Raw genomic sequence first — 15,118 nt, forward strand, 5'->3', positions numbered from 1 at the left:
GATTGATGGAGGACAGCTGCGGTCTGGAGCCAGACGGCTGAGATGGACGGCTGCCAAAATGGCTGCTGTGTTTGATAAAAGTCCCATCCACTTTCACTGCTTTTAGTGACCTCTGACCTCTCTGCATGTCAAACGTTCAGGGAGACTGACAGCTTGGAGAGGGGGAAAAATGGAGAAGTTTCCAGCATTTATTGAGTTTTCATAAAGGCGGAAGAGTTTGGATTTGCAGAGTGTAAACAAGGAAAATAAACGGCCGGAGTTGGCATCAACATCTCTGACAAGTGAAAGGAGAGGAAGGAAAACGCTCCTGGAGAGAGAGAAGAAGGTAAATAAAGATGGAGGGAGGACGATAGATGAGGCTGAGGAGGAGAATATGGTGATGGAGAGAAATAATAGGAGTGAAACGAGAGATGGAGGGAGAGAAAACAAGAAAAGTGAGGGTAACGCATCACTTTGTTTTTGTGCTCGTCCCTCCTGGAAGAATAAGAGGAAGCAATAATCTGTGTGTGTGTGTGTGTGTGCGCGTGTGTGGAGCGATAGTGCAGGGGGGAGGTCACGGCGAGGTGAGAGAGGGGGAGCGAGACGGAGAGAAAGGTTCAACTAGAGGTGAAGAAAGGGACCTGCCGGTTTCTCTGAGTGTGTGTGCTGCGGGTGAATCCAGGGTCAGGTGTGTGTGTGTGTGTGTGTGTGTGTGGGAGCGGGTTCGGCAGCAGGACCTGCTGGATCGCGTGTGCCTCGTTTTTTTTTATCTTTGGAAAAGCCCACGCAGTTTTTTTTATTTTTTCTTCTTCTCTGTTTTTCATTTTCAGGAGTCCTGTCTGCTTTGTCTCGTCCTCCATTTTTCACCCCAAAAACCAACTTAAAATAACTTTTCAGCAAGATATAGGAGCTTGTTTCAAGTCAGTGCATCTTTTTTTTTTAATCAACATTAAGGAATCACTGAGATTATTATTGTAGGAATTTGTTTTAAGTCAATAATTCCTTAATATTGACTATAAAGAAAGTAAGAGTTCACTTATAACGCGGGAAAAAGGTCGTTATAAGTGAAATAGTGACTAGTGATTTTTTTTTAATCAATATTGAAGAAGTATTAACTGAGAACAAGTTCTTGTTTCTCACTGAAAATTTACTTTTAAGTTAGTTTTCTCATTTTTCACGTGCAACTATCATTAAAATAAAAAAATTTCTGCTCCTTACAAGACAATTTTTCCTATGTGAAATAATCTGCCAGTTGAACTTTTACTTTTTTATATTAAGAAAGCATAAATTTAACACTAGCTCCCATATGTTGCTAAAAAGTTACTTCTAAGTTGTTTTAGTCTTAATTTACATGTGCTGAGATTTTTACACTACAAACTAGACCGAAACACTTGGTAAAGTTGAGTTTTTCTTCTGTCTGAATTTAGGAATTGTTTCAACAACTTTACGTTTGTAGAGACTGGTAAATTATCTTGGGTTGAAATTGTTTGTGTTGATACTAGGGCTGCAACTATTGATTATTCTAGTTATCGATTATTCTATCAGTCATTTTGATGATTAATTTGGACCTGCTGGAATTGTGTGTGTGCCTCACTTTTTTTGGAACAGAGTCTATTCGAAACATTTTGTTATGTTTTAATTTGCCTTGTCCCTGGTATGGAACGTAGAAACCTTAAACTGCTGCTGCTGTTACCTAGCAGGCCGTTGCTAGGTAACCACAGAATGAGCGAGTTGCTAGGTAACCAAAGAGCGGATTAGTAAGTTCCTCCAACCTTCTGTGAAAGTTTGAGCGGCTGAAGTCTTTCCTTTGGATCGGAGCTCAGTGAATATTCTCTGTGTTAAATATTGAATATTTTATTGATATTGATCATGTGTCAGTTGAAATGCGTATTGATATGGATTTATTTTCCAGCCCTGTATTTAATTGTCTTAATTTGTGTTTCTATCTCCAAAGTTTGGTGCTGGAAAAGTTTGAACACTTTCCTTGAAAACGGTTGCAAAGTGCTGGAATTTTACTGTGAACTAGTGTAGTTTAATAGTGATGAATGCTACACCATGTTACACCTTTAACTGCCTGTAAATTATTAATTTTCTCTCTTTTAGCCGTGCGTTTTCTTTCTCCTGCAGACGCGTATTAAGTTGCCTGTTTCTGTTGCATGTTTTATGGGCCATTTGTAATCTGTTAGCCTGAGCTCAGCACGCTAACAGCTCAAACACGCCGCATGTTTTTTAAAAAGAGATGAGCCGATTTGGTGTGCCAGAGTTTAGGCAGCAGTCCGTTTTCAGATAAAATGTAAATATTGTAGCTGTGCTGCCAGCTTATCAGTCTGCGGTTTGGTGTTGGTCTTCTTTCCTGGTGAGTGTTAACACGACATTTCAGGGTTGCTTCCTGTAACAACTGCAGGATGCCTTTTATCTGTCCTCCCTTCAGCTTGTGTAAATCTCAAAAACCATCGGTAATTGTCAGAATAGGCTGACTTATTCAGTTAGCCACGTATTAAATTACACCGTTGGTTTAAAATAAAATGAATCTGAAGAGAGTTGACTTGCCAGACTATACACTGCAACAAAGATTTATTACTAAATTAAATCATCTAATCATCATAAATGGTTATTAGTAGTTTTTGAGAATCACCGGATGACCTCACACAGGCAAAATCTCAAACTGTTTATCTCAAGTGTGTAATGATTTGGTTTTCATCACAAACAAAGTTTTGTATTAATATGGGAGTAAACTGGGTCAGTGGCGGTTGACTTTTCTTTGTTCTTGTTTTTTTTTTCTACTGAAATGTTTTGCATACATTCTACTTTATATAAAACTCATAACCTGATATCAGGCGAGTTGTATTAATAGGAATAATTAATACTTCAGGATTTTTATGGATGTGAAAACAAGAACAAAAGAAAAGTCAACTGCCACTGACCCAGTTTACTCATATATTAATACAAAACTTTGTGATGAAAACCAAATAATGAGTATTTAAGTATTTGAAAGTTATTAATTGAATGTATATTAGAACGGCAAACAGCCCGGAGATCGCTCCCAAAGCAGGAAGTGGACTATAGTGCAGGGGATTCTGGGTAAATACAACCAAAACTAAGTCTAGCACTAGCAGGACAAATGGTTCGTGTTTTTTTTTTTTTTTTTACCAAAAACAAAAGATAATTCGTACGACCCCTTTAATTTGACGCCACTCCATTTCTGTCTACATTCTGTGAATAAGGAAGTGACGCTCACAATTTCCTTCAGAGGTCTTCGTGTCGTCTCCTTTGGTGGTTCTTGGTGCAGCGCCACCGCAGGCGAGGAGGGGAACAGGTTCTTAAAACAGTTTGGTTGGTTTGACTCTGCAGTGTGAAAGAGAACCACAAAATGTTGCAAGTTTGGTCCCGAATCCAACCAAATCTACCAAACCGACCTACTTACTTCATCCAGCAGAATAAATAATTCATTTCTGTGTTGATTTAATGCCATAAAATTGGACTGGATTGCATAGATTAAAATCAAATGAACAGAAACATTTAAAAAGGTTTACAGTGACAACATTGGCAAGAGTAAAAGCCATTGGAGTTGAGAAAGAAAAGTTGGACTGTTGGGAATCGGCCAACCTCCTCCAAAATCTGGTTGGACAAACAGCCTCTGTTGGGAAGGTAACCAAATGCTGCTGAGGAGACGTTTCTCAGTAATGGACACCTGAAACACCATTAAAATGAGATAAACTGACAGTTTGTTCTTTATATTCAGCAGCAGTTGGATGATTGATATGAATTAGAAATAAATAAACACAAATGTGTCCTTTTTTTGTTGTGAAGCTACATCCATACAGCCATAAAAGTCCTGCTCAGCTTCCTGTATCTGATTAACACCGATCTTTTTCTTTTTTTTTTGTCTGCTGCAATGTACCTGTTCCTGAGTGCACACGCAGCACGCCTGTTTGTACTTGTTTATACGAGAGGATTAGCGGGTCAAACCTCGGCCACAACGGGGTGAACTTGAGGACAAGGAGAGGGGAACACGGCAGTGGGAGGACCGGGGAAGGAGAAGAAAACAGATAGCAGATAGTGGGAGTTGGATGAAGGTGGGAGGAAAACAAGGAGAAAGGGGAGGAAGTACAAAGAGGCATTCGTCTTCCCTGTGATGGCTGATTGAACCGAACAGAGCAAATATTCAGGAAACTTCCTGTTTTAGGGAATGGCAGCCTTGACCTCCTCACTTAGATTTACAGCGGTCATAAAAATGGAGGAAATGATTCAAGTTTACGTTTAAGAAAACTCTTAACTCAAGTGATACCGGACAATAACCTGAGTAAACAAATTGTAATGTCATTTATTAGCCAAGAAAAGCTGTCAAAACTAACCTATGGCCCAATGTGAAAAACTTACTCCACCCTGGATCATCAGCAACTGGTGAACAGTGACTCTTACATCACTCATGAGATACTTCACCTACTTTTCTTTGCAACATTGATTCATTTCAGCAATAGTTTAGTGTTTTAGTTTTGTTTCTAAGGCATTCGGACTCTAATTTGCTAGCATGTTTTGAATCTACGTCCTGCAACATTTTCTTTCCGAATGTTGTAGCAGGGAGCAGAATTCAATGTTCCATCAATAATGTCGAGTCATTCTGATCCTGATCATCACACTGCCACCACCATGGTTGACTAGTAGCTGTTAGCTTAACTCTGAAAAGCCTTTAGCTTGAACTACAGTGTTAGCTCAACTTGCCTCTTCTTTTAGAAGCTGCTAGTTCAATTCGAACTACCTGTTAGCTTGATCTTTGGAAACCTTTAACTTGAGTTTGAGTGCCTGTTTACTCAACTATGTGAAGCCATTAGATTGACTCTGAAAAGCCCTTAGCTTGAAGACAAGAAGCAGTTATCTTGAGTTTGTGTGCCAAGCTTAGCCATTTTCTGAACACTGAAAAGCTGTTGGCCTGTGTTTGAGTGCCTGTTAGCTTGACTTTATAGCTCAACTCTGAGAAACTGTTAGCTTGAAGTTTTCTTGAAGTTGAGCGCCTACTAGCAAATGAAAAGCTTTTAGCACTTATCTTAGAAGACATTAGCTTGAGTTTGAGTGCTTGTTAGCTTGACTTTATAGCTTGATTCTGAGAAGTCGTTAGCTGGACTCTGTGAAGCTTTAGCTTGAGTTTGAGTTCAGCTTTGAAAAGCTGTTATCTTAACTCTGAGAAGCCGTTAATTTGAACATCTCTATGATTCCTCAAATTGAAACCACACAGAAATATGTCCATTGTAGATAGAATACTGAATGCTTATAGTTTTCCCACATGACCCCGTTTTAAAAATAGTTCAAAAGAAATTGGTGTCATTCAAAAAGGCTAAATATGAGCTCTTCCTTTCCTCGGCAGCCTGTCATTCCACTCCTCACCCTGCCTCTCCTCCCATTTGTCGCGTTCGCTGTTCGGTGTCTGTTTCCATCTCTGCTCTTTCATTTGTGCCCTCCATCTTCCCCACATGTGGTTTTGCTCTCCATCTCTCTGCTCCACCTCCTCCTCTCTCATCCCTCGCTCACATATGGTTTCTCTCTCTGGATCTGTGTGTGTTTGGTGTTACGTGGAGTTCACTGGGGCTCCCTGCTCACACACAGACGGAGGTGGCTTACGGGTTAGCCTGCCTGTTTCTGCATGTGTGTTTTACGCAGGGTTCAGTAGGGCAGCAGCTGGTTATGCAACACTTTGAATAGTGGGTCAGTTAGACGAAGATGACACCGTTCCTCATTGCCTCTTTATTTGCTCTTTGTTTTGTTTTTTTTAAGTGACATTTAGCTCTGAGATGTCATAAAAACAGAGCTTTTAATGGAGGCCAGGTATTTGTCATGTTGGAGAAAAAGAAACCGTCCAGCTCCAGTGTTTGTAAATCCAATGCTAATTCAGTTTGTATAGTCCCCTCTAAGTTCTTAGGAAGATTATGGCTGCTCTGTTTGCGCTTTGCTCGTTTAGCACAGAGAAAACGCAGCACAGTTAACTCATAACAGGAAGGTCAGTCAGAGACCAAGCCGTCTCTTCCTCATTCAGACGTTTTAAACAAGCAGTTGGATCAGGTTTGAATCCAAGCTTTAGTTTCTAAATGATGCTGTAAAGAATACTCTGAACTAGTTTTCTGTCATTCCTTCATGGAAATGTACTAATAAATTATCTTTTTTATTGCTTACTTGGAGTGAAAAACTAGCAAAGATTTTAAAAAATGGTTAAAAGTTTAAAAGTATTTTAAAAATCTGAATTTCCTTTGATCCTAAAAAGCTTCTCATAAAAAAAACTCTTAATTTCAATAATCTCATAAATCTCTCCATATTTCTGATGATATTTTGCAGCTTTGAACTCATTCAAAGCTGCAGTGTGGTAACTCCCTGCTCCTGTAGCTGGTTAGCATATCGCCCTTCGCATGCGGACGTTGTTGATGTTGGTGTTAACGTTCTCAGGCTTCAGCTGATCTTTGAATCTGTGAGTCATTCTCTCTAAATCTCTCTTCCTCTTTCTCAATGTTTTGGTTCAGTTACTGGACCTTTTCACCCAGTGGGACTGGTCCACTTACCTGGCCGACTACGGGAAGTCCACCTGCAAATACCTGAGAGTCAACCCACACACTGCGCTGGCCCTGCTGGAGAAGTGAGTTTTAGCGACACTCTGGGTTTCACAGACTGTTTGTTTTTACTGCAGAGGATTAGCATAGCTGCTGCTATATGTCATGCTATCAAGTTTATGAAACATTTTTACAGAAAAACTGCTAAGAAAATAAAATTTTCTGGATTTACTGATTGTAAGATGGCTAAAAAGTTCAAAACTAGTTGCTGAGCACTGCTAGTCAGCTTGGAACACCCTTGCATTTTTTTCTGTTAAAAAAATATTATATATATTATATAAGTTATTTTATTCTCAGATAAAGTCAGAAACATAGTTGGCAATTCTCAACAACTTTAAAACTGAAATCACGAGTGAAAGGTCCAAAGAATCACTTCCTGAAGCGCAAACCGTACAGGTAGGAGAGTAATGACAGATGTGAGCCTGTCGAGGGCAACGTACTGTGATTGAATTTAGCGCTTTGGCGTTAGCAGAGCTGATGTTTATGATTAGCATTTTAGAATTAGCCCACCCTGACCCTAAACGTTAGGGTGGGTTAACGTTTTAGGGTCATAGATGACATCTAAAACATTTATAGATGTTATCTATGACATCTATAACCATGTTAATCTATAAAACCTTAAAAAATTTAACTCCACATTCAACCCTGCTTTACAGCGGTTTGTCTTCCACACACAGTGTGACGTCACCTCTGATCCCAATAATCAATTGGCTGAAAGGCCAAAGAAAATAAATGTATTAAATGCTGTTGATTCACATTCAGAAATCAGAACAGATCCAGAAATCGTGGTTTTAGGGTGGAATGTGAGATCTGTCCCACGTACATTTAGAAAAACAACAAAACGATGTGGAAATGATTCCCAGCTTATCATCTTCATCTGAACTCCTGTTTCCTGTCGTTCCTTCTCCTCCTGTTCGGACAGGTTGTTTAAGCCGTGAGTATCGTCTGTACGGTTGTGTGTGTCATGTTGAGTGCAGGCATGTGACTTTGAAGCCCTCCTAACCAGTTTTAATAGCGTGAGTGTGAAATCTCACCTGAGGGACTCTCTGTGTTAATGGAAAATCAGCCGATATGTTGATGATACTGAGGTTTATCTCTCCAAAAACGCCGCCCCCATCGGCCTGTATCTGAACCATCGCTGACGATGCAGAGATCTGAGCTTGTGTGGTAACACTGATCTGAATCACATCCTCTCTCACACTCAGCCTGCATGAAAACAAACAGTTTTAATCAGAGTTTGTGGATTAATGGTTTGTGAAAGTTTTTACATCAAGAACGCGAATACGTAATGAACAAACCCCAAAAGGAGACGAGGTATGACTAAACCTCCTGGAGATCCAGTATGCAACTGCATATCTGTGTGTTTTTAATGTGTTTACACTACTGTCCAAAAGTATTTCCCCTTTGCCAGGGGTGTCAACACTTTTTGTATCAATTTAAAGGTGACCTATTATACTTTCCTGGAACAGATTAGGACAGCTCTATGAGCAATACAAGACATGTTCATTACTTTCTTTTGCACAAAATCATTCTTAAATTTGCAATTATACAACCATACATCATTGAAAAGCAGAAGTGGCGCCTCCTGCACAACATAATAAGAATGCAGCAAGTGGTTTCTGGATGGTAAGTCAACAACAAAACACTTGGCTTTTCCAGAAGCCAAGGCATGCAGCGGAAAAACCAGCTGACCAAATGTGCTGGAACTCAGCTTGGGTTGCTAGTTAACAGGGCTTAGCATGGCTGAGGTTGCTAGGTAACGGTGGAATCCCTTTCAAATGTAACATTACATTTGATAGATTTTTGAAAAAGGTCAGTTTTCAGACACCTAAAATATTAATTTATTCCCCCAAAAAAGTGTCTGCATGTTTTTTAAGTGCTTATTACAACACTTTACAAATTTAATTTAGGCTCGATTTAATCTATTCTCAGCAATAAAAACACAGTTTAAGTCACTCTTCTTTTGAATTCTCATATTTAACCAATTTTAGTAAATCAATCACAAACAGATTTGGGCTCTGCTGCTTTTCAGGTAAAGTCACAGGAAAAATACAAACCTTGCAGGAGAAACCATAAAACCTGCTTCTTTTGTGAGAAGATTTAAATTTGTCTGCGATAATTTTCCCATAATTTGAACAAAAAGTCTTTAGGAACCTAAATTATAAATAGTTTTTCAGGGAACTGTTGAACAGTTGTTGCAGATGCATGTTCTTACACTCCTCTAGCCTTGTTTTGACCTTTCACCCCCAAAACATCTCCTGTCCTCGTTTTTCTGCCTGCAGGATGAAGGAGACGAGCAGGAAGAATGTCGTCCTCGCCCAGTTCAAGAAGGCGGACAGAGACCGACAGAAGCTCATCGACGCCGTCATCAAACAGCTACGCAACCTCATCGCGCAGCATCATGCCTAAACGGAGCCTCCTGATTGGTCAGGAGCGCCTTCCATCAGCCAAAAATCAGAACTAGCGCCGCGATTTTGGTTTTTGTTTCCATCCGATCTCCTGCTCTTTAGTTGCTAACCAAGCTGCCGTCAGTTAGCACATCCTCATAGAAAGCTACTGAGCCTTTATTTTGGTCGAGAAGCAGCAGATTTATGAGCCGAATCTAAAGGTGCTGCTCCTGAACTTCATTCATGCTGTCAGGTTTGACTTATTACTCCATATGGTGCCAGATGTACGGAAGTCCTGAAAGGCCAAACAAGAAAATAAAACATTTACAAAGTCTGACCAAATTTTTGACTTCTCTCAACTTCAGAAGTCAAGAGAAAAGTAAAACAAAGATTTTTTTTTGTGAAATTGGAGGATAATAATTATTTTTTTTAATTTAAAATATTTCATTCTACATGGTTTGTTGTACTTTCACGACTTTTAAGGTAAAAAAAACAAAAATTTGGTCAGACTTAGTAAAAAACAATTCTCATTTGGCCTTTCAGGACTCATTGCTCATTGAGACGTAAAACGTTTCCATGGAAACGGTTCATAAGGAATCCATGAACGCCAAATTTAGCCTGAGACTCTTCCATTTTTCCCGACCGAATAGGTTGGTTTAAGAAGCGACTTTTATTGTCTTCCACTTCGCTCGTCTTCGTTTCCTGTAGCACAACGAGGAAGCACGTTGAATGTACGTCTGAGAGATTATTCTGCTGTTTGTGATGTCATGTTAGGTTGCTGAGAACTTAGAAAAGCACTGAAATAAAGTCTAAAAAAAACAAAGTAAATACAGAATGTTACTGCAATATTTTCTTAAAGGGATATAGTCATATTAAATTAAAAAAGACACCCACTGGTTGTTGGATCAAAATGTACAAATAGTCTAACATTCAAATGCAAACATCAGTTTAAAAAAAACACAAATGGAACCAAAATGGAAACGTTTTGTGAAACTAAGTACACCTTTGGGTGTGTTTTCTTTTTAACATGACTGTAGTTTGGATTCTGCGAAGTGGGGTTGAATGAAAAGCCTTGAAACATTAGCTTAGAGGGAAAAAAAATCTACATTTAAGGAATATTTGGGTTCTGTGGCCTAAGTATGAGCAGTCACTATCTTCCCAGGCTTCAGTCTCAGTGATCCTGGATTGGAAAACAGTTCCTAGTTTACGGAATATTGGCTGATATGTGGATCTATGGAGCAGTTATAAGCGGTCAACATCTCATCTTGACTGAAGAACCATACTAATTTTGGAGATATTAGAGATTTATTCAAAAGTGGAGTTCTGTGGAGCAGTCATGAGCTGTCAATATCTTACCAAAGTAGAATTCGACCATTTTAAAATAAAAATGAAAAATCTTTACACTGTTGTCATTTTAGCATTAGTGGGTCATTTACATAACAGCTAAAGGTAAAAAAATTATATTAGCTTATTACCTTGTTAGGTTTTCCATATAAATACTGGAGTTGGTTTTTTGAATATGGGAAACCAGATCTATGGAGCTAAAAAAATAATAATTATAAAAATCTTTGTAACTGAAAATGATATAAAGCTGGAAAAAATTTCAAAACTACTGTTCAGATTCAATTGTAAAAAAAAAAAAGTCAGTTGGAAACATTTGTTTTTTTAGAACGACAAGTTGGGAAACCATCTGCAAACTGTGCAACACAATTGGAGCCAAAAAAATTCTTCTTTTTTGGGGGGGGGGGCTGAAAAAAAGATCTTAAGCTGAAAAAATTTTCAAAAGTACTTTTTAGATAGCTTACCATTTTTACAGAACAGCAGTGAAAAATATAGATGTTGTGCTCCCTATGAAGCAATAATTTCTCTGGAAACACAGATGTTTCTGTTTATTGCTGCTAAATTTGGTGAATTTTGTAGTTTGATTGTTTTGACTGATTATATTTATACAAAAGGCTCTCAAACAACCCCACTTCACAGAAAACCGTCTAACATACAACCTGCAAATACTTGAACCGGTGCCAGAACTTTACACCTCCACACAGAGAGTGAGGGACGTAAAGCTAAAGAAAATGGGGGATGTTGTCCAAACATGGCAACTTTTTTCCTCCCAATCCTTTCAGTGAAACTTGATCAGAACAGAAAGGGTGTTTGTTTATGAATAATTATAAATAACTGGGTCTTAAAGTGGAGTGGGGGATAATGCTCCAACCTGGCAACCGCTTTACATTGTTTGTGTAGAACCATTAATGCCAAGCACACTCAGTCCTGTCTTCCATGACGCCAAGATCTCAATACTTTTACACACAGTTCACTAATTAAAGCACAACATCTACTTACTTTCACACTAGATTGTTTCTCAAACTAATAATCTTTTTTTCTTTCTTTATTTCTCTTTCTTTGTTTTCGTTGAACTTGGGTGCAATATTGGAAAATGCAGCAGCGCGTTTAATGAATTAACGAACAGTGTGTGCTTTTTAAAGGGATTCAGACATAAATGTAAGTTTTTCTGTTTCATGAAGAACATTTTGTTCCGCTTTCTGTCTTGATTTTGCTGAGCGGCGTCTCATTTTGTGCATTTCTACGAGAACTTTAGTTACATTTTGTCTTTTTTTTTTTTTGGTTTGTTTTTTACTTTTCCAAAAGGGAACGGGGTGTTGAATGTGCCTTTGCTGTACGATGTTGTTCAGTCATTGAAGGAGCAATACTGCGTGTTTGGACAGTTTACTGATGGTTTACATAAAAAAAAAAAAACATTTTCCCGCATGTCAAACTTATAACTGGTTTCACTTGTTTTTGACTCACAGCATTAGTGCATCTTGGAGGGTTTTTGGATATTTTTTTGCGTTAAAACATGAGATTCAGTCCTTTTTCTGTTGGTTTTTCCTGAGTCTTCTCTCTGCAGAAGATGTTGTTACTTTGTTTGTGCGAAGCAAAAACTGTTGTGACATTAAATACACTGTACACTCTGATGTAGTATACCACTAATTTATGAAAATACTAATAAATGAGATATGCCAACAGATTAAAAATGGAATAAAAGTGCAAACTGGTGAATATTTTCTTCAAGTTTTGTTTATTTGAAGATATTTTTGAAATTGATTCTATTTTCTGGCTCAACGGCTCAGTTTCAAACAGAATGGAAGTAAAGTACGTAAAAGAAAATGGTCAAAGTTTTATTGCCGGAAAAAGTTTGATGCAAAACATCCAGTAAGCAGACCGCTTAACTTCGCAACCAAAACTGTTTCGTAAAATAACATTTACTGCGGAAAATGTTGATTTTTCTACTTGAAAAAGTGATAATAAATTGCAAAAATGATTCCAGGCATGTAATTTTCAATACAGATCTCTCAAAACGAAGCGCAAGGTTAAAGTTTAATTTCACTTTAGAAACCTACATAGAAACGTGTTGAAAACATCAATATCTTTGTTTTCAGCTCCTAGAAACAGTTTTTTTTTTTTTTACTGAGTCACAACCTGAAGGAAATGACAGTAATGATGAGACAAAGTGAATTTCTTCTGGGAATTTATCTGAATCCAAAACAACCAAAAGCTCCAAGACGTTTCCAATAAACTGGCCTTTTTGCTCTGACCCGTCGCCGAACCACCTTTGTTCAGTTTTCTTAAAACATTCATGGCTAAAAATTTCTAGAAGGGATGAGTCGGCGTGCTGTCACATTATAACCACTGCGAAAACCTGCTGACTCTTCAGATTTTAGTTCCTTCTTTAAGTTCCTTTTCCAAAGGTTTGTCAGTTGTTCAGTTTTGAAATTTTAATGTGATCACAGAATCCATGAACTCTTCTCCACCATGTTCACCCTGTTGTTGCTAACATGTCTGTTATTTCCTGTTTGTACCAAACGATGATGTGCTCTGAAAAAAAAAAATCACAGGAGGCAGCAAAAGGTCCAACTGACATTTCAGGGACTGGAACCTTTGTTCGCGCACGTTTCTGGTACACCCATAAATCTGACGCACAAGTGACATCTGCAAACATCAAAGCCGTTTGGTTTGCAGATGTCTCTTGTACCAATTTTTGCCTCTAAAAACAACTTGATTGGGCGTTGGAAAAGACTATTGTTGTATTTAAGTTGTGCTAAAAGGAGTTAGCATATTTGCTAAGTTAAACTAGCATTTTGATGCTAAACATGTTCCAGCAGCACAGACGTCCCCGATGCTAACGTTAGCATCAACAGTTCACAGTTTTAAAGGACTATTTCCACAGGCGGATTATTTCACTTATGACATGAGAAATATAAGTGAAAAAAAATCAAATTTCAATAATTATTGATTGAAAACAAGTTAATATTAAAAAAAATGCTTGTAAGTTAGTTTGGTCTTATTCCAAGTGTACTAAAATATTTGCACTAGAAACTAGACCAAAATTATTTGGTAGAGGTTGATATATTATTATTATTTTTTTTTTTTCTGTCAATCTGACCTGCAATGTTCACATTACTGCCAAAATTCAAAATAAATTCAGCAACAGTATCTTGTTAAAATAACAAACTTTCACATAATGAGATCTAAAAATACACTATTCTGACAGATTCCTTCTTCTCACCCCGTTTTTTAAAAACCAAATTTAAAAATCCTACTTTTAGCATTATGACATTTATTATTTGAAAGATATTTTGGTTTTAAGGAAATATAAACTTTGTTAAAATAAATTTTTCTTCTTTTAACATTTGTATGTCATTAAAATTGGACAAGTTTCTTGCTTTGCGAGGTTTTTTAAATCACAATAAAACGAGAGTTGTCTTGTTTTTACAAGATTTGGCAGTTCAGTGCTTCCGTAAGTTTCACTTGATAAAACCAAGGAAGGACGACGTGTAGAGAAATAAAAGCAGGTAAATCCAGCGTGTCCCAGTCCAATCCTACAGCGTTTTCCTGCTCTTCTCCTCTGATGTGAACCTTCCTTCTGCATATTTTCCAAGGTGTTCAACAGAACGACGGCGCCGCAACATGTGTGTGAGTTATCTCATTATTTATGCGCTGACAACCCGCGGGTCGCAGTAATGTGGTCTGAAGCAGATCCATCAAATCTCAAAGCCATCTTCATGTTTCATCTGCTGCTCAGGAGCAAAACCCAGTTAGAGCCTTCAGAACCGAGCAGAACCAAGACGAGGCTGTGAAGGATGGGTAGCTTTAAAGGGATAGTTTCACTTTAATATATATATAATAAACCTATATATAGATGGATATAATAAACAAATTTGTACTGTTTTAAAAGATTTTTGAAAACAGACATTTTAATGAGATTCACTGCAACAAAAGTTGAATCGACAGTCAGTGGATCCCTGATGTTGAACACAAACGCCGGTTAATTGCTGAAATTCACAAATACTTGAGACTCCCACTAAAAACACTTTTAATGGATCAAACACCAAATATATCTGACTGAAAACGGTGTAGGCGACCTTAAACATTCTCGGATAAAATTGAACATTTGACGAACATTTGCAGACGACATTCGCTGAACGTCAAAAGAAAACAAATGTTTGGTGGATGTTCAGTAAAGACTAGCCAATGTTCACGGATTGCTTAATGTTTTGATGTTCTGTGAACATCAGTGAATCGTTTATGCTAGCGGACAATGTTCGATGAACATCAAAACACTGAATGTTCACGTTGTGTTCTGCGAACGTCTTAGTAAAGTCCATTGGAACCCTATAAAACATGTTTAGTGGTGCTTCATTTTGATGTTTGGTGAACGTCATTTGAAAACGTTCACATTGCAGACAATGTTCACCAAACATCAAAACGAAACGCCATTTAATGTTCAGCGAATGACTAAGTCCAGCCGATGTTTGCTGAACGTTCGTGGCGAACGTCTCCAGAAAACAAGGTAAAACAGGAACAAACATTCAACAAACATCTAGTTAAAATCCAGTCGATGTTTACTGAATGTTTGTAGATAATGTTTCATTAACTTCAGCATAACTTCTATTAATGACATTAAAGACCACAAAGGTCATGGAATGGTCAAAAACTCTCCATTGTGGTTGGAATGAAGTAATTCTGCAAAGAGAAATAGGCCAAAGTTCATTGACAGAGGTGTAAAAGTCTTCAGTTTCTATGGGTGGGAAAAGCTTGATTGCTGTAAGGTTGGGAAACCAATTCTTAGAAATGGGAAGGAGCGAGTTTTCCACAGATGAT

General features: G+C 38.0%; 1 protein-coding gene across 3 annotated transcripts in view; it reads left to right on the plus strand.

The window, feature by feature from the left end:
* Window positions 1-12,016, plus strand: part of exoc6b (exocyst complex component 6B) — a 90,113-nt gene extending 78,097 nt beyond the window's left edge. For all 3 annotated transcript variants that reach the window (XM_081599626.1, XM_008435626.3, XM_008435627.3), the window contains 2 exons: window positions 6,486-6,598; window positions 8,855-12,016. In XM_081599626.1, the coding sequence (XP_081455752.1) occupies window positions 6,486-6,598; window positions 8,855-8,995 (254 nt within the window). In that variant the 3' untranslated portion in view covers window positions 8,996-12,016. The remainder of the gene's footprint in view (window positions 1-6,485; window positions 6,599-8,854) is intronic.
* Window positions 12,017-15,118: the final 3,102 nt, after the last annotated feature.

The sequence above is a fragment of the Poecilia reticulata genome, chromosome 18, assembly GCF_904066995.2.
Source record: "Poecilia reticulata chromosome 18, P_reticulata-male-v2, whole genome shotgun sequence".
NCBI classification, from domain to species: domain Eukaryota; kingdom Metazoa; phylum Chordata; class Actinopteri; order Cyprinodontiformes; family Poeciliidae; genus Poecilia; species Poecilia reticulata.